This window comes from Oxyura jamaicensis, chromosome 1, assembly GCF_011077185.1.
Source record: "Oxyura jamaicensis isolate SHBP4307 breed ruddy duck chromosome 1, BPBGC_Ojam_1.0, whole genome shotgun sequence".
In the NCBI taxonomy this organism is placed as follows: domain Eukaryota; kingdom Metazoa; phylum Chordata; class Aves; order Anseriformes; family Anatidae; genus Oxyura; species Oxyura jamaicensis.
This window is the reverse complement of record NC_048893.1, coordinates 134,219,187-134,242,820: the sequence shown is the minus strand read 5'-3', so window position 1 is coordinate 134,242,820 and position 23,634 is coordinate 134,219,187. Positions and strand designations below refer to the sequence as shown.

The 23,634-nt window shown below is 37.5% G+C and overlaps 1 protein-coding gene across 6 annotated transcripts in view; it reads right to left on the bottom strand.

Moving 5' to 3' along the window:
* Nucleotides 1-23,634, bottom strand: part of PPP2R3B (protein phosphatase 2 regulatory subunit B''beta) — a 50,004-nt gene that overhangs the window by 14,512 nt on the left and 11,858 nt on the right. For 4 of the 6 annotated variants that reach the window (XM_035314792.1, XM_035314800.1, XM_035314818.1 and 1 more), the window contains exons 3-6: nt 5,438-5,623; nt 3,579-3,682; nt 2,929-3,031; nt 2,140-2,214 (exon numbers count right to left, since the gene is read on the bottom strand). In XM_035314792.1, the coding sequence (XP_035170683.1) occupies nt 2,140-2,214; nt 2,929-3,031; nt 3,579-3,682; nt 5,438-5,623 (468 nt within the window). Of the gene's footprint in view, nt 1-2,139; nt 2,215-2,928; nt 3,032-3,578; nt 3,683-5,437; nt 5,624-7,307; nt 7,326-19,620; nt 19,899-23,634 lie in introns of those variants that run through there. The other 2 variants (XM_035314825.1, XM_035314832.1) reach the window with 2 other exon arrangements.

Here is a 23,634-nt window from a genome sequence, read left to right as displayed (position 1 = left end):
CTGCTTCTGAAACTTAATTAGCTCAGTTCTAATTGTGAGTTTAGGGAAGGCCCATTTTTGGCTTATACTACAAAGCAATTTTTTCTAAAAAGGTTTTGCCTTAGCTTTGCAACTTAATCCATCTGCATGTCATTATCTCATCTGTTATACATTTAACTGGTCTAAAAATAAAAACAAAATTGAATGTTTGCTGGAGACAACTGGGAACAGGCATAAAAGACAGTTTTATAAAGTGAATTGAAGCAGAGTACAAGCCAATTGTCAGAGAATTGCCTTCCTTACTAGGCTGCACAACGGTTTGTCATAAGGGAGAGGAAACTGTGGAGACTGCAATTTCAAGACTCATAGTTAAGATGTACATTCAACATACTTGCAGACTAAACGTAGTATCCCATTTGTCAGGACAAGTGTTTTTAATATAATTCAGCTTTATCTTGAACATATGAACCTCACCTTACCACTAGGCTGACCAACCCAACCTACATCATTGCCTAGCAGACAGAATCAGTTGCTTCCATGGTTGAACAATATTTAAACACCTGCTTCGCTAAATAGATTTATGAAGTGTATGTATACATACACATGCACACATGTATACAAACATTGCAAAAAACTGATCATTTAACTGCTAAGTAGGATTCACATGAACAGATAAATACTCAACTGCAATGTTTACAACACCCTTTAAAGCTTCATGTAGAAAGATTAAGGCTATTTTGAATACAGGTGAATACATAAAATCATAGAATCATAAAGATTGGAAAAGACCTCCAAGATCACCTGGTCCAAAATGTCTTATTTTATAGAAAAGTCACCTATATTAGTAACAATTTCTAGGACATAATTTTAGAAGCCTGTATAGGTCAATTTACCACTAACAGTTACTCCATCCTGAAACAAGACAAGGAATAACAGTAGAGTCCTCTTGCCATTTTTTATCTGCAGAACAGTATTCCAAATATTCTTACTACATTATTAAAATACTAGCTTCTCTTCTAGAATTTTGATTAAACATAGATTTCTCTTGAAACTATACTAAGTTTTGTTACTAGAGTGCTGCCAGCACTAGTTTACTCAATATTGCTAGGCTCAGATCTACTCTAATAAGCTGTTCCATAAACTGTTCCTCCAAAGAAAAGTAACTGGAAGTAAAAGGAACTGGAAGTGGCAGGATTTTTTTCCTTCCTACAGCAAGCTTTCACAATTTTAAGCAGAGCAGGCTTTGATACAAACCACAATCCATTAATCAAGAGAACTCCTCTCACAGGCAGAACATTTCCTTTAGTCACATTTGGCAAGAAGGCTCCGGGAGCTCATGTAATGATTACAAAAAGAAGTAAGAACTAATACATCAGGATCTACTTGATAAGCTGGCAGTCTCTATAGGAAGGATAGGAGGAACCAAAACCAAACACTTCAAAAAAAGTCTTCCACAGTTTAGGTCTGGGTAGAACTATAAGCTGGATAAAATGTGACCAACTCCACATGGTTTGTGTTGGGGAATATTCGTTAAACTAGTTTTCATGTGCACGGAATGAAAGGAATGTCCTTTTGTGGAGTTTTCATCCTTTGAGACTTCAGTGGAATTGCGTATCTAGTCTACAGCTGAGAAAATTTAATGTCACTGGTTTTTCCCTTGTGTACAGAAAGAATACTTCAGTCATGTAACTGTATGAAGAAAGAAATTGAGCTTTTCTTGTATAAAAAACCTGCCTAGAAAGAAAAATCCCCAGAAAAAAAAATGGTAAGCAGCTTCAATATTAACATTACTTTACTTGATGTTGAACATAATCATGTTAATATAGACAATTCATTCAAAATTCCATTTAATCAAAAAGGGTGGGACTCTCCATACCCACAATCAAGTCTAAGATAACAGTACATTATTTGTTCATTGTTCGTTAACTTATTCTACAGTATTACAATTCAGTGTTTCTCTTCCTAGTATTGAGTTCACCACTTTCTACTACAATGCTAAAGAAATCAATTTTCTTCACAATACTTGTTCTAGTTATGTAGAAATGAAGCATACTCAACTTTTTTCTCCTCCAAAGGACAAAGATGCTTAACTAATATTAACTATTCTTTTTTTTTGTACTTAATTAACAAGAACAGCTTTTCCAAATAAAAAACACTTACCGTGGTAATGTATCGAGAATGAAACTCAGATGCTTCTTTTAAAAAAGATAGGCCAGGATGACTATTCACCACATCCTACAGAGAAAGGAATAACAATATCCTGGAACAGTATTCATTAGTGACTGTATAAAACAATTAGCACAGATTAACATATCTCCTTCCTTAAGCAAGAGGGTTCAAATTAACTAGAATAACAACTTCATTTAGAGCATGCTTCATGTAAACACTGATGACTTTAAGAATAAAATAATCTCTTACAAGCCATATAACCTGAAGGTTTCCTGTATTCTACATAGGCAGACGATTTTGAATAAATTAGCCAGATAAACACTGGCTGTTGTAGCTTGTAATTGTGTCTGATGATGATGCACTAAAAGTCAGTTCAGGTTTTATTGTTTTTGTTGTTATGAATTTGTTTGCTGCTCTTTGAGAGAAATTGTATTAGGTCTTAAATTCTTAGACCACTTTTCCTTTGCCCTCCAAAGGGCCTCCTTGACAGAACTTCAAATATTTTTCAAAACCCTAAAAAAATCCTGATATTAGCTACTCCTGCAAACAATTTCAAATCCATACATCTTACTGTAGAATTTTTTTAAAAAAAGATATAATCCGCCATAAAATGATTAACTTTAAAAGAAGTCACTAGCATCTCAGTGGACAACATGAAGTGAGCTACACAAAATATTATTAATAAACTTTAATGAAGACCATGAAAATGCATGTTTAGCTAAAAACTCTGCAAGCTTTTAATTTTGTTGTTTTCCAGAACTAGTTTCAGTTGCAATTTACTTGTAAAAAAGGAATGAAGTCTTCTTGCACCAAGTAGTTGCATCCAGGGTTCATTAGAAGATGAACAAACTTTGCAGCATCATCATAGCAGGTCTGAAGTATTCTGAAATGCAAAGATATGTATTTACTACCATACACAGAAAATTGCTCCTAGGTTGCCCATACAAAGTAGCATGAAGAAGCCTTATGAAACTGCAACCACAACATTTAATTCAAAAGATAATTAATCACACATGGCAAAGGTCACTGCAAGGGAAGTTAAAGCAGTATAATCTTATACATTTACATTAGAGGAGGGGGTACTCAAAGTAGTTGCTTATATGAAAGGACATTTTCGAGTTGGAACCAGGAAACTAAAAATAAGATAAAGCATTTTGTCCAGAAATGACATCTGCAAATTAGTGCCGTGGTTTTCATTTTTCCCATAAACAGCCAGTCATTTATCACAAGCATTTAAAAATCTTTAAGTATAATATAGGGTTTTTTGCTTGTTTTAAAGGAATGATCTACTTACATTGTCCCTGGTAAAGGTTTGCTGTCAATGATTTGATTATGGTAGTGTTTTCTTCCCTTTTACAAACTCACTCAGAGCTTAGACTATCACATTTCATTTAAAAATACACTATCCCTGAAAAAGTAAATCTACTTACTTCCTCCACATTGCAACAAACTTATGAACTGACACGTATCCTGTTCGTTCTCCTCCAGCACAATAAAACAGAGGACCTTTCCAGTAAAGTGGGCATTCACAAGCCTATAATTAAAGTATATATCAAGTCAATTAATTGGCAAGATTGCTTATCTGAGGGTTACTCCCTCATATATCTTAAAAAAAAAATTTTACAAGTGTTAAGGAAAAAAATTGAGGAAACATCATGGGAAAACCCTTTTTGAAATACTGCACATATCTGCAGGGGATTAGAAGCATTACTGAAACTATGGTAGGCACAGATTTATTTTATTTTTATTTTGTTTCTGAAACTAGCTACACCCTCCAAACTAGATAATTTAAAGCAACTGCTTTAGGCCAAAATTCAGAAGAGGAAAGTAAAACAAAGCAACTTGCAGCATTCCTAATAGATGAATGCAGTCACATGTCTGGTCTGTCCACCCTCCAAGCAGCTGAGCAGAGCCCTTGCTATTGGGCAGGATGTGTTTAAATTGAGTTCCAGGCAGCACAAACAGTTGCACAACTTCTGGACTGCAGCCAGTTTAGATTTGTCTGGCTTGGAGGATAGCTCAAGTCATCAGCATTGTTGCATATGCATGCACATCTTTCCCACTTTTGGTAGGCCGGCCTGCCCTGTCCAGCAGCACTTCACAATAACTAGGTAGGTACACTTCCACAACTTCAGTGTTCCCATACAGCAACAGCACTGCTTCTGCATCTGCTCCAAGCTTCCTCAGTCCTCATGGCAAAGTGCCGCTCTCCTGCCAGACACTGACTATGCCTTGGAGTCATCAGATGTGCCAACATCTCTGAGCAGCTCATTTGGATATCAAAGAAAACTAAATATTACAAGACGTGCAAGGTCACTGGCAGAAAAGGACAGTTATTTCTCATGTAGTAGTTTAACCAGTACTTACAGAAGCGTTTTTGACAAGTACTCTGCTCAGCCTGAGAGGCTTTTCCCTACCCTTCAGGAGGCTGCACTTCATCACTGAATTGTAGCTCACGGGACCCTTCCAGCTCACTTGCTGGAGCACCCCCTCTAGCTGGAAACGAGCTGTGGAAGGAGGGAGTCCTACCATTCAGCTTCGCAGTTAAACTCTTCTGGTGAGGTAGGCTAGGAGCTCCTCAACCCCTAATCCTGCTCTGGAGAAGAGCCTGCTTCTATTCTTCTAGGCCCTGGACTTGAAATGCAAAGTGACAAGAACAGGGATGAGAACCTAAGATTTATGACCAAGACCATGACTTGCACTCATATTTCAAGCACTGATTAGAAATTTAAGTTTGATTTAACTAGCTCATTGCGTATTACAAAACTTACAAATAATCATAGCTGCTTTGTAAGCCTGATATTTTGTTTACAGTAACTCTAAGTTAACTCTTCACTACTGACTAAAGAGTTATAATTTCAAATTACCAAATGATTCTGTGTTTCAGCATCTTTACAAGGGATGTTCATTACACTCCTTCAAGAAAAACAGCACTTGCAAGATTTTATACCTATGACAGGAACATTTTCCACCACATGACTAATTTTGTAGAGGTCTAAAAATCAAAGGGCATATCAAGACTGGCTTTTGTCTTAAGTCTATGGGTCAACAGAGAACACATTTTGTTCTATGGTTTGTTAGATTTTCTAAGAATAATGTAAATTTTAAGACAGACTTAATAAAAAGCTTTCCACTCATAACTGTGCTATCAACATCTGCAGGTATGCTGTCTTACTAGCACTACCTTGCTGGAAATGAAAACCCATAATGCAAGAAAACAAAGCACATAATTCCTGTTTCCTTTCCATAGGTATACAGTATTGAAAGAAGCCAGCCAGCAAATTCTCACCTTTGCAACTTTCCCCATGTCGTCTAAAGTTGCCCTCTCATTCGGAAACTGAGAGAAAGTTCTCTCAATTTTGGCAATCACAGCATCTATATTCACTTTTTCCTTAGGACATCCTCGAGGAAAATAGAAAGTTGGAATGGTTTGACTAAGCGATGGTGGCAAAGTTTCTTCTTTCTTCGCCTGAACCTAAATAGATAAATATACATTTGACAGCCAGGTACAATGAAATCATGTATAAGAGGTATTCTCAGATGACTTGATTCTCTTGGTATTATCTGTTACAACACACCTTCAAAAAGATTTCTGATGACAGGCTGAATAAGCTATTTAAGACTGAGAGCACATTGGAAAAATTCATGAGTATTTCCAAAAACTGTCATTTAGGAAGATTTCTGATATGTTAAAGTTTAATAAAAACAATTTCAGTCTTCAACCTATCAAGTTGCAAGATCAATATACCAGACAGCTTCTTGGAGACATCTGAAATACTTGTGTTATGTTATCACTTTCAGAAGAAAAACTTCGACTTCTAGTTTGACAGGTCATGAAAGAATCTGCTTTTGAAGTATTTCTAGTTTTACAGCTTCAAACTGTTGAAATAAGCATGACAACTTTGTTGCGAGCTACCATCCTGTTAATAGAATTACAGAGAAGATGCTTGGTGGTTTTGTTCCTAAAAAGCGTTCAGTTTCATAAAGGAAGTAAGTGATTCCTACAGAGGTTTTTTGGTACATTGTATACAATTATGGCATGAGTGCTTTGAAGTCTGTTTCTCAAGAAATTTCTGATATAGCATGTTATTGAAAAATAAATGACCAGTAACAAGAAAAATTATTTAAACACATTTAGCCTAGGTAAAGATGAATTCACCCTGTACATAGTCTCAAAAAAAAAGTCCAATAACACAGAGAAACCAAGATAGCAAGCAAGGTAAAAATAGAATTGTGGCAACTTAATGTTGGTAGTTAAACATGAAGTCTTTCATCAGAAGGCTGCTACCCAAATGTAGAAACCGTGTTTAATGCTATATGATGGCTAGTGTAAATATGCTCAAAATCCAGACTTACATCTCATTTCCAACCAGAGTTGGAGAAAAAACAACAAACCAAAGATTGAAGAAAAAAAAGACACCAAAACGAAGAACCCTCATTTTACTTCTTACCGTCTTGCAAAGGGCTGGTACAGATATCCTTCCTCATGTCAGTGAAAGAGATAGGTACTTACAGAGAGCAGTTCTTAGTTTTCTGGGTTCTAATCTAGGAGCTTTTACTGGAATACTACATGTGCTAAAACAGCCTGAATTAACCTTTCTTTCTCCTCCTTGACTTTGAGCCAGTGATCATGCTCCCAGTTTCAGAAGTCCCTTAACTGAGTTACAACTCTCATTTCCTAGAGGAAAAAGTTACCTTGAAACTGATGCCTGGAGTCAGTTCCTGCCTATTATTTTCTAAGAAACCTATAAATTATAATTTCTGACACCTCAACATTAGTTTAGAGGCTCAGCTAACGAGGCCTCAGTTCCTAACAGAATTGCCATGGGGTATCAAAAATCCCTTCCACCTGTAGACTCCAAAAACTTTGGGAAAGAACAAAGACAGCAACATTTTTACCTTCAAAGTAATATTACCATCAGCACTACAAATAACATATGTAATTGGGTTAATACCTTGTTTAGTTCTAGAAACCCAGTGCTACACATCAGCACTTTAGCAGGGCCTAGCAGTTACCCTAGGCAGATCAAAGACCCTCTCCTCAGGCTGGTACCACACAAAAGCACGTTAGCTACAGCATGCTTTTGAGCACTGGCAGTCAAAAAGTCTTTTATTTAACAGAACCAAAGTCTTATGTTTGTTGCAAAGAGCAAAGTTACCTTATTTCCTCCCTTTCCCCAGCTGCCTGGCCAGCTGCTCTCACATGAGTTGCTCCACTCACCACAAAGGAGCAGGCATTAACATGCTGGTGAGTGAGGCCCCAGCCGAGAGGAGGACAGGTGGCAATTACAGACTACTGATGTACCCTTCACATTTCAGGTAACACGAGGTAAAACAATTATTCAAAAAAACTAGTACAGGCAGACGTGGCACTTCAAAATCAACAGCTAAGAAAATTTTGAGCCTCAGATCAAAGGGAAAGTTTTCTTTTAAAAGTAAAAGTAGGGTCAGAGAGAAAACTGTATTGGAAAAGGTCCCAAGAAAAAGAGAAGGGCTATCCACAGAACTATTTCACTGCAAATATTTCACTGAAAATATTATTTTTCAGAAAGTATTAATTTACTTCAGGTACCTCAGACTACATAATAAATGATTTCCATTAGTCCAGGTCAATAGCTGTTCTTAAACACACGTGGAAATCTAAGTTCAGGATCCGTAGTACAGTTATACCTACTAGAGCAGCTCCTCTTGGGTGTTATTTAAGAGTTATTTAAGAGAGTTATGCAATAGAGGCTTCTTGTTTATTTTTCATCTTTTTGTCTGTCAAAGATGTTCCACATAGTGATCACGAGGAAGAAGCTAAGCAACAGATTCAGAACTGAAGATAGGAAAAATCAATTTTCTTCACATATATGCCTAAGGTAAGTGTTACATTTAGGCCTCATGTTGAATTCTGCATGCTTAGCATAAAAGTATCTAATATTTAATCTGTAAAACAGTATATTTATTCCATTCAAGTACAGAATACAAACTTACTGTAAGACAAAACCCCTCTCCTTCTCTTGAAGGATGTTACCTGTTTCTACATGCTGGTTCCTCAAATTAGGTGAGAGAAAAAAACAAAGATGTTTCATTTGCTTCAGAAAATGTAAGACTTGCCCTTCTGATGAGTTAATTTTGTGCTTGCATACAGGCATCTAGTGATAATACCATGCAAAATGACCCTGAATATTCCCTGTGCTCTCCATCAGCCAGCTCAGAGCACAGCTCTCCCACCATATCTGCCATGGGGATTTTCTGAGCACACTGATGCTTCTTAAAGGCCACAAGCAACTTCCAGCTGGACAATCAAATTGCACCATTAGCATCAGTAAAAGCCTGCACTAAAGAAACTGGTCATCCGAAATGAGCAGCTCCAACTAATGCGCTGCAGAGTTAGTATTACACCTCCTCCCTCTCCATGCCTTCCCAAGAAGGGCCAGGGATTCTTCTCTTCTCTCAGCTTCAACTCTGCTGACAACTGAAAGGCTTCCAGTACAGCTGAGGCTCCTCTACTGTTTGCACTTTAATGAGGACACACATGACAGGCTCCGAGTGCCACCGCTCTCTGGAATTTCAGCTAGATCCTTCTGTGGATGTATGTGTTGCATAGCTGGTAACGAGAACTTATTTCTGAGCAGTTGAAATGCTTAACTGTGGGAGATTAAGCTCTTCTAAAATGAATTAAAACTAATCATGGGATTTTTTTCCTTAATAAGAAATGGCAGAAGTCTGCTAGTGGCAAAACTTTCAATTCAAAGTCCACAACAGCAGTTCATTACTCTTTTGACACAACTATGCCACTTCAGTGGTCAAATTAATGTTTACAAAAACTGACCTACATTTTCTTAAACCCTTCGATACTAGTCTAGTACTGGCAAGCTAAATTGCAAAAACAAACAAACAAAAAAAACTTGTTTGGTAAGAGATGAGTTCCACTGAAACTTGGCAAGGCACAAAAAGGAACGTACTTGGAGTTAGGATTATTGACTGTATGAGCTCATAAATAACTCATCCAAGCAGATGCATGCTGAATTGTTAGGACTGAATGGTGCATTGGCCTTTGCAATAAGTGTATGTAAAGTCCTGAACTTGTAATTCTATTGTAAGTTGCAATTGCAGTTTAAGTTTTTTGCTAAAAGATGGAAGGTGATGGTTCCCTGAAAATTCCTTGTTTATAGAAACATCAACAAGTTTGTTAGATTTGTCTATAAAGAATTCATGAAAAACTCTTAACGCAACTAGTTTTCATTTCTAAACTAATAAGGATCATCCAGTTATCCAACATGTATTTGCCTTCACTTTTATAAAGGAAGCAGGAATTTATATCCCAGTGGAGTCATTGTTCAAAGGGCAACTTTCTATTTTATTTTGCTGCTCTCTAGACCCTTTACCAACTGTTACCAATGGATGGAAAGTAAGTTATGAGAATTACAGTAGAGCAATATGGTAGTAATTGCACTAGGGAACACAGATACCCTGCCCCTCACCCCAATGAGAGAAGTCTTGTTTGCCTTCTTACATCTGCCAAGAGATGAGTTACACTCAGCAGTTAACTTGGTTCTAAACAAAAATTAAGATACCTCATTTTAAAAGCCCCACTGTGATTTTCCCTCTTCCCACTTAATGAAAGAGTCCTCCAATGGCAGGATGTATTCCTGAAACATGAAGGAAGGGGGTATTTGTTCCCAGATATTTTAACACTGTACACTCAGTCAAGTTTGTCTCCATCTGCAGGTAAGTACAGAACCTCACAGATGGGCTTCACATTCAAAGGCAAGTGAGTGAAACATCACTTAAAAAGGACTTTGTGGAAAAATGAACAAGGTAAATATGTTTATAAATGTAGAGTTTTATAGGCATTTTGCTGATTATGACAAACTCATTGATTTGGTATTTGCATTGCTTTAATACAACTACAGAAAAAGATGCTTCATATAAAGCCTTTTATGCTTTCTAGCATTTGACAGACACTAACATCTGTTATACCAGATTCTCAGGAAACATTCAAAGTGTGTTTTCAGAGATAGCATTCACCTCTTGCTGTACTATTTAACAGCTGCCATAAAGACTTGCAGATTAGAAAAGTCAATGGAACATACACAACAGGGTCAAGACAATAGGACCTCCCTCCAAAAATTCTACCTTGCATTTATGTGTAAGTGCACATTAAGTTGTGGCACACCATTATTCCAAATAAAAAGTGGCATTATGTACTAAAAGATATTTTGTACTAAAAATCTTTTTTGCACTAAAAAGATATTTTTCTGTCTCAAACAGGTAATGTTTGGTTCAACACCTGATTATTAAACTAGGGATGTTAGCAAAAACCAGAAGACTGTTGCAATACTTTTCAAGTGTGCTATGCATAAATGATTCTAATTCTTCCATTGACTGAGTCCTCTGCTCTTGCATATCACATTTAATGCAAATATTACCTGGGTATATCGAAGTGCATAATAAGCTGCAGACGTATACATACTATTTGGTTCTTTAAAGTTTAACATCCCTGCAAACATCCACTTAGAGATATTATGAGTCACCCACCAGGAAAACCAGATGCTGCATGAAGTTCCCTTCTTTAACTGATACAATAGAAAATAAAAGTTAACATGGAAACCCAAGAGACAGTAGGCTAGTAGTGAAGAGACATAAATGCCATTTAGCACGCGAACTTCAAATTTCTAAACAAAACAAGAAATATCGCAGCATAAACAATGATTTCATTACTGTATTCTATAGGAATCTACTGAATTTTGTGTCCTATTGTCTATCAAAGTTACATGTTACTTACAAATCTAAGAAAATGTGACCATTAAGAAGGTACAAAAGGAGTAAATAATCAGCCTTCCTGCCTTTCCATTTTTTTATGGCCATTCAAGTCTGACAAATAAAGTCTCAGAAATATTTCTGCTTTGAGTTACTATCTGATTGTACAGCGAAAGACAACACTTCCTCTAGATAAATAAATGGCACAGCAAATTTTATAAAACCTAACTCATAAGAACACCAGGTTAAAGATTCATGCTACTATTACCTAGAAAATGATTCACTTATCTGCAAGGAAAAAAATACTATTTTAGAAAATCTATTCCAAAATCCCAAATGTTTTGGCATGTTAAAGTTCCTTCAAAGATCTGCTTCAGGATAGGTAAGCAAACTTAATTCTACAGCTACCCTCAGGACAAAAAAAAAACTTCTGTAACATAAGCTTGCTTGACCTTGTGGTAGACATTCAGATTTCCAATTATCTAACTCAAAGAAATGATGTTTTTCCCTTGTTCTCTGTGAGCTCTTAGATATCTTCCTTCTAGCCAAACTAAAAAGACAGATTTATTACTGCAAGAGTTCACCGACTGCATCATTTCCCATTCAGCTTCATATACTTAACAAGAAAATCCTTTGACAATTTAAAGCTTTCAAAATTATTTTTCCAGACAGACTTTCTGTAAAATCTAGTTATTACCCTGAGAAATAGCTTGAAAACAGTAATTTAGTCTGAAAGCTTACTAACGAAGTTTCACAGCACAGCATAAGGCAAGCCAAACCGCAGTACACCTGCATCTTCCCTCACTCCCTTATCTTGCTCGGGTTTACTGACCCTTGTGTCAGTACCAGTTGGCAGCGCTGCAGCATGGGGAATTGCCTCAGGTCCCCAAGGCAGCTGAAAAGCAATGTTAAACTAATTATTCTCATCCAGTTTCACACAGTTGACTCCACTTAGAAGTAACATGGTTCTGGCGCTAACCTGAAGAAGGTTAGAGGAATACTGTGGCAATATTGTTTGAAATAAGTCTACATTACCCTTAGAACTATGCAAAGACTGTGATTGATCTTGCCAAGCATAACCAGAAAGTTAAGACATACATGGTCAAGCTCAGAGACACACCTACAGAGAACAAACCGAGAATGAATCTATGCCAAAAACAGGTGCCAGGGTATACATGCACAAGTCCTCTGGCAACACATGTTTTTTCAGTCCCAGTTGCTTCCTATCCTTCAGTTATTATTTGGCAGCTGTTTTTGGATGTGCTATAGAAACTAATTATATCATACATGCTCTTCTTTCCTTTCAACAGAAAGAGATAAACATCTATTAATTTTAGCCCTGATAGTTTTATACTGGCTTGCTTTTGCTTTCAGCCTTAACTCAGATCAGCTCTCTGATCCAGTTTGGCCTGTAGTCACTTAAAAATGGTGCTACAACAAGTGGGAGGAAATGAGAAAAGGAATGCAACTTTCCATGAAGTTCTAGCCATGCACTGTTAGATGGAAAAAAGTACTTTAAATTACACTGTTTCTGATTTTATAATATGTATCATCTCAATCAATACAAGGGAGCAGCTGTTCAGCAGCCCCCCAGTGCAGTCTGTATTTGCCTTAAAATTGTGCCCAGACAAATATGTTGGGTATCTCCTGCTGGTGTGCCACATCATGTCCCATCTCATTTTTACTAACTACCTATCGTTCTCATCTGACTTATGCATGTTTTTGGCAGTGTACAAGAATGTAAGGTCTCTTGGTCTTGTCATTCAATGACAATGATAATCCCCAATTTTAAAACAACTTTATTCTAGGGACCGAGCTGTATACCATGCTGTCCTATTTTGTCAGAATTAAAGTGCCCTAGTGTTCCTGGAATTGACACCAGTAAAATGAAGTTTAAGGAAGACCCTAGGCTTGCACTGCTACTCACAGAAGTATGGAATTAGAGCTAGAGTTCCATGACCTAAAAATATATATTAATTTTCTTACTTGCTACAAACATATAAAAACATCTCTAGGGATGGATAACCTTTCTCATGATGTTTGGTTCAACTCCGTCAGCCTCACTGTGTTCAGAGGTCAGCAGTTCAGAGTGCAGACCCTGTTACTGTCAGTTAGAGACAAAGCAGTTGGTGAACCTAACTGGTCTGATCTCTCTTCCATCCACTAAGTCAGACAAAACTTTTACTGATTCATCAACTGGTGGTTGAACTATGAATAGAAAGATCAGAAGAGTTGGTTAATTTGTATGATTTTTTTTTCCAAATATTCAGCATCAAGTTCTACTGTATTTCTAATGTGGTCCACGTTAATAGCAAATACCAACTTCACCAGCGACTTATCAATCCTAGAATATTGCTTGCTGGCTATCAAGTTGCAGAGATACCAATTCACATTCATTTTACAAATTCATATTGGAAAATTCAGCATTTTAACAAGCTAGAATCAGGTCTATTTTGTCACTGAAATAATGCTTCTCTGCTAACCTCTGATTTTGAAGGAAAAAATTAAAGAGATTTTGTCACTTGCGTGCTACCTGAAGGAAATTTCTCCTCTCATTTTCAGGGTCAGGACAGCAGAGTAACAGGTAGTTCAGCTAGTTTCTCTTAATCACGTAATAGCCAGAGAAAGAAGTTTGAGTGAAATTGCTGTGGCAAACACTATTGTTACATAGTCTTAAGTCTTGCTAAAGCTTAAAGAATTATTTCTTGTGACTATCAGGAAGTTTTAAAATATGAGTAATTTGTTCCCCCTTTGAATTAAGCCAGCCACATTTAGGCAGCCAAAGCGAGCCCCGCAAGTAAGCCACCGAATTGAATACATCTTCAAGTCTAAGTATTTCTGTGGAGCAGAGCATGCAAAAGCCTGGACCATCTACACAAAACCTTGCATGATAGTGTGTTAATTCTCACATAGGAGGTGGTGGTATGGAGTGGCATCCAGAAAAGGTTTCCACTTAAAGTACAAGATACATTCCATGCATACCATCTTTTGCATTAAAATTAAAAATACATTCAACTAAAAGCATGTCACAACAGATGAGCTGTATTCCACACACGAGTGGCGAGTAGCATTCAATGAACATGCAAGTTGGTATAGCTGAAACAGAAAAATAAGGCAGTCCTGCTGGAAACTGAAATACTCTACTGCAAATACATTATTGCCGTAGAAAGACCTTAAAATACAGCTACATATATTTTGTTGTCCCCCCCACTTCAATTACATAGAACTCCAGCATTAAAAGTTTCCAGATATGCAGTCTGGAGTTCCATGATTTATTCAGAAATGTTTGGGGTGGGGTACAGGTGGAATGGAAAATAGGAAGAGGCAGTTACATTCCCCCTGAGCCCAGGAGAAGTTTGCATCTTATATATATCCACAAGTAACTTGCTTTATTTGCTGACAAAGCTTTTACCAGAGCGTTTAGAGGTAGGATACTCCAACAATTTGCTGTTGCTGACCAGTGGAAATTTATTTTGCTTCCTCTGCTAATTCAGGAAATGAAAATGGTACACATCATAAAATGGAAAAGTAAATTTCAGAAAAAAATACCTCATGAAAGGCAACATCTACTACATTTTGTGCCAAGATAGAAGGGGTACAAAAATATTAGCCACTGCCTGTGAATTGTTGTTAGACAGCCTCCATCTTATGAGCTATATCAAAACAAGCATCCAAGTCAGTAATACATCCAGTTTTGCATATAGTTGCAGCTTTCTCAGAAAATACTTTGATCATAGGTTAAATCCATATTCCTGTTCCTTATCAGCACGTTCTGTTTCAGGAGACTAGCTGGTAAGAGCCTCCTAGTACATAATCATTGTGATTGTACACAGCCAATGGATCACACTGGGACTCACTACCTGCACAGGAGTCATGGCTGCCTAAACATCATTTTAATGGGGAAAAACTGACAGCCAGTTACCTCAGGCAATTCTTACATTTGTCTATGGAAAACAGCCCTTGTCAGGACAGGCCATCAGTTCAGCATCAGAAGTAGCAAATAGGGCTAAGACAGACATCCACTTAATTCATAAGCTCTGCAGCCTTCCATGTTTGCAACAAAACAACTTTCAGTCACTCAGTGCAATTGAGCTTAGAAAAAAATCCACTCAAACAAGAAAAATATCAGCCAGCTCAGCCTTGTTACTGGGCTGTGGAGTCAGTGTAGTAAGTATTCTGTTAACTTTTTGTCCGGCAATGCTCCAGCAAATTCTGATTTGGACAATTGTGAAAACAACTGCACATTCCTCTGATCCTGTAGAAGTTGAAGGCTATTTTTTTAAATACAGAAACGTGCCAAACTGCTTCAGGCTTTCTAGGATACAGAGTACTAGTGTCAACAGTCAGAGCACACCTGCTATATTAGGTAGTATAAGTGATTATAAAGGTAAGAGAAGTATGTTAAAATGGAGAAAAGGCTTTCAAATTTTTTATTCCAAAAGAGAGGAAGAGTAAATCAGAACTCTCCAGTGCCTGAATTGTTGGGTCAGGACTTATCTGCAGAGGGTACTGACATGTAGACTCTTAAATCATGTGTGCAAGTAAGCTGTAACAAAATGCGCACTATATTGGCTTTTCTACAGAAACAGCATGCACTTGCATAAATCTATGACCAGCCACCAGCAGGTAAAGAAGCTGCTGCCACAGTGCAGCCAATATATTTTAAGCTCGCACCAGGAGTCTCCATCACCCAAGTGGCAGAAAATTGCCTGTTTGCTTTTGGCTTCTTCGGCATGGCTAAAGCTGAGGACCTGGCAATGCATTAGCAACAGACCGTCTAGGGGAATCTCTCACCTTAACAAGCCAGTCTCAGTGGGCAGCTTACTTTCATTCTGTCTTAAATGTTGGCATTACACCAAACTAACATCAAACATAGCTATTAACTACACTCAGAATGACACTTCCATCCTCCCCACTCCCTCCCCCCCAGCAAATTTATTTTCCCCCCTAAAAAGGAAATAAAGTTGTGTACCTGATGTAAAGTTATTATGTAAGAACAGATATCATGTCTCCCTCTGTGGTATTAATGCATCTCCAAACAAAATTAGAAATTTGACCCTATTGGGAAAGCTGGCCTGCTGAAGGCTTCCAATTATTACACAACTTACTTCTCTGACTACAGATGTAAAACCAACTGCCTCAATTAAGCTTTTCAAAAGTAACTTTCCCTCAGAAGTGGGAATGTTATCTCCAACACTGGAAGAACCAGTACACTACAGCACAAGCACACACCAGCCCAGCACGCATTAACACCTACAGGCTGTAGGTGTTCATTGACATCTTGAATGCGCCACAAGAGTTTATAAAACATTTTGGTAACAGGAGTGCAAAAACCACCAAGAGGTACTAACTAGCGCCTAACTTCACTCAGAAGGAAAGCTAATATTGTGAGGCCCAGAAGTTGAAGAAATCTTTCACGTACAGCTGACATAAATAGCACACGAAAGCAGCATTTAGTATCATTAACAGGTGGTCATGGAACCAGTAGCTTGCCATTTCCACACTGAGGTGTGACGCATACTGCTACAGGGATCGCCAAGCAGTAACAGCAGATAGAGGTATGATGCAGTTCAAGTTATCAGAAAATACATCAGCACACAGTTCTGGCGATGAAATTCAGGGGATGAATTCAAGATTTAGGGCATTTTTTCTTTATTTTTAAATCATACTCTGTGCAAATTTGACTTCAAAGTCTAGTTTTTGTGTTAGAACTCAACTGATTTACATGATCAGTGTGAGACTAAGTAGCTAAACTAGGAAAATAGGTGCTTTTCTGCTAATGCTAAGCTACATGGGTGTAAGGATGTCACTGCACACAGATGTATTTTATTCTGTTACCATTTTGTTTCTGACTTCAGATATATTTTCCTCAAATAGCCTCGGTAATGATGCTGCTTACATTCCAGCTCTGACAGGTAGGGATGTCACCAGCTGTTGGCAGTCCATTTGACTTGGTGATAAGTTTCCTCTCCCTCAAAAGTTTCAGAGATTTGATAAGCAAGATGGATAAAGTGCCTCTTCAAGTATTGCATTTCCAGTTCACTATATTCTGTAGACACAAAATTCCCTAAAAATGGTCTTCCTTACAACTAATGCAAGGAGATGAATTAATGTTCTTTGGTCTGTGCAAAATTATCTACTCAAAAATTCAGTTCCAAATTCAGTTCCCCATAATAGGGAACATTTCAACAGTTGTGTATTGTTTTAATCTTATTTTTGAGAATCTTTCCAGAAATCCCTGTTTTGCTCAGTTCTATCAATAAATGCAACTGCTGAGAAGCAGCCTGTTCTACCACTTACCAAACCTACCCACCTCACTACTGATTGTCCATTTGAAGATTTTTCCATACAGCTTGATTTGCTACACTCCACTGAATGCCCTTTCCAAAGGACAGGTGATTATCTATGGAAAATTGATATGGTTCTATGCAAAAAAACATCACCTCAGAATTCTTAGAAACTGTACAAGACCCAGTCACTCCAAACCACCTCAGAGCAGACGTTGAGCCATGTGTAGTCTCACCATCCATGACCATTAGTTGTTTCACTTCAGGAGATTAACTCCTACAGCACTAAATTTCTTAAAAAGAATCTGACTTTTGTTTAACAGCCTACAGAAACTTCACAGATATGAACACTTATAGAAGTATAGTACAGGTGTGGAAAAAACAGGTCAGCCTTCATTTACACTTGATTTTAGCATTCTGATTTTACATCAAATTCATGAACTGTTCCTGTCTGAAAGCAAATACTGCAGTGGTACAGAAGACTGTAAATTCCAGTGGCAATGAAGCTTGGCAACTGAGAAAAGTTTTTCAAGTTATTCTACAAAAGCTCTAAGCAGTTTTTCATTTCAACATGGAATTTCCTCAAAGATTATGTAGTGAATGAAATAAGTATTCTTTGAAATGCACCTGACTCGTGAGGCACAACTTGAAATTAACATTAGCATGAAGGTAAAGAATATTCATCTTCTATATCAATAGTTATTGGCACTCGCATATTTAAGGTACTTTCATGAGGGTCTCCTAAAATCATGAAGTAGAAATAAAATAGCATTTAAAAAGGAACTCCAGATAAAATACTTTATATCAGATTGAACAAAGACATCAGATTTTAGTTTTATATTCCTATTAAGTTTGTTCTGCCCAAACAGTTTTGTCTGTAATATGATTAACTAGATTTTCACTTGGGTAAATGGCAATTGTAGAATAACATGTTAAAACACTTAAAAGTGGAAATTGTTTGTTTTCTGCATTGTAAGGTAACAGTTGGCAGGATATCAAAACTGAAAAAAATACATTAGACAAACAATTTTCTAAAGTATTTAGTTGCTTTTTGATATGCATTGCCATACTATATTGAGACCTTTTCTAGCTCAACACAAAAAAGTGCAAGTGATCCAGCTATCACTCGATGAAAGACGGATCAAGTTAACAGGCACCACACAAGGTAATAATAGTGTTTGTTTACAGCGGGATGCCATGACTAGACTAAGCTTGCCTCATGCTCTGAGTTTCCTAAATATTAGCTGCTACTTTGGGGTAATAATTAAAGATAACCTTTTCCATTTCTTTTGGCTGTCTCTAATGTTCAGCATTAAAAAAAAAATCCTTTCATTCACAAATTTATTCTGAATGGCATAAACCAGATGGGTCACCATTTGATTTAGTCTTTCTGCAAAGGCACAAACTTTGTTTATATAGCTCAGCTGAAATAAGCTTGAAATAATAATGTAGCAGGTACAAGACTAACGCTTTTTTAGGGTCACGGGGCTCCAGCTCCATTGCCCTCTCTTGAAGGTCACCTAAAGGTACACTAGTGCACTGAACACAAAACTAAGTGGTAGACTATATTTAGAATGATTTGAAAAGTAAAAAAAGATAATGCAATTTTATTCAACTACCAAATTTTCCTTAATTAAAAACAAGTAAAAAAATGTCACGTACTGTCACTGATACACCTCTAGCACATGAATTAGAAGTGAGGGTGAGGTAAGGACAAAGTGAATGTTTTCACATACCACCAAAACACTTAAAGTTTAGTGCTGGCTGAAGAAATACCATCTTTCTCCAATAATACAGCTTTAAGCTTTTGCTGTTACAAAAGAATCTCTTTGAAACATTTATAAGTAGTTTTCTTAAGAACCATGCATTTCAAATGCTTCTATTGTCAATTAGGAGAGCACTTTAAAATGGTGGATTTAACTCACTGTTGCAAAACAGCAGAGGCACATGTATGAACTATGTAGCAACAACTGATCTCATCCAAATAAAAGTCTAAAAAAATAACGCAAAGGCATTCAGAATCATCATGTACAAAAAAAGCACTTTGACATATTCAGAGTTAAAGTTACAGCCTACTTCAGTATATTTTCGTAAAATGTAAATTAACCTCCCAGGGGAAATACACAGATTGTGATTATGCAGATTAAGGAAAACAGTCTGAGAAGTCCAATAGCAATAGGCACACCAACTTTCTATTGCATATGCCTCTGTGCAAACATACTTCATTTATACTATATGATTCAGTAAGCTCTCCTGTCTTTTTTTTTTGTTTGCAGAGAAGTACCTGTGCAACCTTCTAAAATACAGAAAACGTACATGAAACCTAGTAAAATACTGCTAGTTGAAGAATAACTTCCATGTATTTCCTGAAATCTGCAGGGTTGTAAAGATACAGCTGAATACAATAACTTAATTGTATAAGAACTGAAAGACAAACCTGGACCTGCTGAAAAGCTTTCAGTCTCTTCTTGAATCTAGAAGGTAAAACAAAATCACATCCTCGAGCTAGCAATGCCAACTCCTTTCTTAGATCAGGATCTTGCCGCAAAGAAATTTCCTTTATCCTCATGCTTTCGGATTTCATATAATGTCTCTGTGCCAGTCCAGGCACTTGAGTCCCAGTAAATAGCAGAGCTGTTGTATTATCACACAGTGCCACTTAAAGCAGCAGCAGCTGCGCCTGAGTTCTGTGATATTATAAGAGAGTCAGCTCAACTTCGCCTGCTCCATACATTAAAGGGAACTTGGCTGGAATCACAAAAACAGATTGGAAAGTCACTTTGGGGGCCTGCCCTTTCGTACAAGCATTCCAAAGTCTAAGTGGGATAGTATGGAAAAAAAACAAACCTGTTTGGAGGAGCATCTATAAAAGCAGCTTCCAATTTTAAAAAAGCAAGCCCTAGAGGAATGTGAAGAGGCCAGCCGTGGTCATTTCGTAGCTTCCTTCTCCTCCCATCCCCCCCCCCCCCAGCTTTTCCTTCTGTCACAAAACACTCACTGTCTAGCTTCAATTAAGTACCTCACCAAAGGATAAGGCTTACTGCGCAGCAATTATACTCTTCTTAAGCTCTTCAGTCCTTTAGCAGGAACCCTATTACATCGGAAAAACAAAGACAACAGAAAAAAAAACAAAGACAACAGAAAAAGCTGCAAAATTCCATGGAGTGGCTTACCTAGTTTCATATAGAAGTACATCAGGACTATCAATGATTTAACAAAATCCCCCCCAAATTGTCAGGATACATTTTTCTTGCTTAAATAGTAGTTTTTATAAAACTTAATATCCATGTATTAGATTGCATGCCTATCACATTTCAGTAGCACTAAAGTTAGAGTTAACTACCATTCTACTCTATTTTCAGATTATTGAATCTTAAATACATTTTTTGGGGAATAAGGCTACTTTTTGGTCCACAGCAATCTCCTTCCCAGAAACAGACATTTGATAATCTTTTGTGGAAGTTAATCACATTGTGTCCTTCCTCTTCTACATTTTTATATACATTAAAAGGTAACAGGTGAAGTTTTTGCATTATAACACTCTTAGCCCCCCAAATTCTCTAAGATATTTTATGTTGCTTGATTAAAACCTCTAAACAATCATGCACAAGTGTAGCTACTAACAGCATGAATAGGAAAATGTGGCCAGTCTTCCTGTTTTCATCCCTCATGTTCTAAATAACCTTCTTGATTAGATAAAAATGTACGCGGCCAAGAAACACTGAAGCAACCATTTCACTATGAAGCTCAAGTTTTCTTACTTGACTGCATTATTTTAGCTCCATTATGTTTATCTACAACATTTAGCCTTACTCATCTACTCATAGCCATTCTGTCTTATGTCAATATATAAAAAACTCTCCAGTACACAGCTTGTGAGATTTAGAAAAAGGGAATCTATGAAGAGGTACCACTGAAACATGATTTGTCTCAACTGAATCCTTTTTACTTTAACACGTTGTTAGGAAGTGATGATAGAAAGCCTGTTCTCTTGGTTTTAATTTAGTATCTAGTTTTTCCCCACCTCCTTCTTTATTGCAGCTTACAAAGCTATTTATTTCTCTCAGAAGTAGGAGAACAAGTAAGGAATGGACTAGGCAAGAGTCAGATGTTGTGGTTGGCATGACCAGGCTATCAACCTCCACAGAACAAAACTGGCTGTCATTTGCTGCCTTTTAGGAAGACCAAATCAACCAACCTGTGGTAACCCTGGGCCACAAGGAAGCCAGAGGGGAGCAGGGAATGCAGCACACAACAGCAGCACGCCTGGAACTTGAGACGAAGGACTGAGGTGTTAGAGTAGAAGAATCCTACTTGGGCAGCAGATGCCAATTCCAGACTAAGATGTTTGGGGAAGGTCAGGAAGGTTGTATTGCACACAGGCAAGGAGATTGCATTTCAGGTTAGGGAAAAAAGGCCTTCCTTTAGAGAAGGAAAATATGTAAAGAAAGGTATCTGCTTATATAAATTGCTCTGTTTTCATCCCTTCTCACAAGGTGATGCACTCCAGTTCACTACTACAATCATAGTCTTGTTCGAGGTGGCCAGAGTATGTCATTAAGATGAGTGGCTGCCACAGGGAGAGGTAGGCTGAAGGACTGAAGCTCCTGTTCACCTGAACCTGCTGAAGGAATCTCAGTAAGAAATGTTTGTTCTGAAGCCTAATTTGAAGGGCTGTGAATTTCATTCCCTTTTTCAAATGAAACTCTGAGTCTGTCACCACTTACTAATATATTTTTTAATATTTTAAACCAATACAACAGAGTATTCAATACCACTTCACAGCCCAAGTAGATGGTACATCAATCCCACTGCTAACTTAATGTTGTTCCAGCCCTACCGTCACTAGCCTGGTTTCAAACCTAGTAGTTATGTACCTGCATGCAGTACAGTTTCTGAAAGCATACAGGTTGCAATATGTGAAGAATCTATGTGCAAGTGAACGTTTAGTTGCAATGCACCAAGAGGTATATACATTGGCCACTCTCATTTCCTTTATACCATCTGAACAGAAAAAGGTTCTGTACTGACACATTTAAGCAGGTACGAGCATTAGTAAAGCAATGTGGTCAAGAGGCCCCCTAAGATCAGTTTTCACCTTTTCAGTCATGAATTAGTCACAGGAGAAAGGGAAAGTCAGCTTCCATCCAGATTGAACTAGGAATGTTCAGGTGTAGTGTTACATTCACCCTAACTCTGAATTCTCTCCAGTGAAAGCTAAGGCAAAATCCTTTCCTGGGTGAAGGGCTGGATGCCAGCCATGAAGCTGTTCAAGTATCCTGGCAGCTTATTATTAGCTAGATAAACAGAAGGGAAGATGCATGCTCAGTGCTTCCTTCCAAAGCTAAAGATACACACTATGAATGGATCTGACTCAAGGGACTGTGGTTAAAGAGTTCACCACTTTAGCAGTGGTCTAAACATGTACAATAATGTAATAAACTTACATGGCTGCAACACAAGAAGTATTCAGGTTGGACAATTTTACTAATGTTTTGGAGAATGTAGAAGAAACCAACATGAAGCATAACAAAACTGAAGCATTTGTCTACAGAATGCACTTTTTTCCCCCCTCTATTTTTTTTTTTTCAGTGAAAAGCATATACTGACAGTAGATTTAAAGTCTTAGGAGATTATCAGAAACTGGCCTTAAATCGTACAAAAAAAACCAACAACATTCAAACATTACGGAAAGCTTCCAAGAAAATAAGCAGCTCGATATGTAACAAATTGCATTCAGCCATACAAAATCTGGGTTCCAGACTTCAACCCAATCACACAAGAACCATGGTGACAGAAGGCCCATTTGGCCTTTGGAGACACTTGGTAAGGCTGCGTGAGTAAACTCAATGGCATTATCATTGAATTATCATAAACTCATGTGTTATCATTGAATTCCTCAGCCTGCAAGGCTGCAGAAAATTAGCTTTCCCCTTAACCCAGGACACACTATCTGCCATATCTCCACAACAGAGAACACATGCAACTTCCCCAAAGGAACTGAATAGTGAAGGGCAGAAGAGAGCAGTTAAGAGAAGATAACTAAGGCAAGGTAACATACTTCTTAATACATAGAAGAGAGATGAGTTGCATGACTAACTTAGTACAAAGGATATATTTCAGATGTTTTAAGTGGAAAAGGCACTATTAGTATACAGGCAAATAGCTCAGGAAGATATACAAAAAAGTCAAGAAGCTAAAGCTGCTAAGGAAAATACAGCTACTGTAAGGCAATAAAAGCAAATAAATGAGAAGTGAGAAATATACCAGAGGAATGACAAATGGAAACAGCAATTCTTTTTTAGACCAGAGAAACAAGCAGACAATACAAAAAGCCCTAAAAGGATGAGTTGCCCCCCTCATCTTCAAAGACTGTAACTAGACTATCACCATTATTTACTATTATCTAATATAGAAATAACTCTTGATAGTCTGTATTGGGCCTTTGATA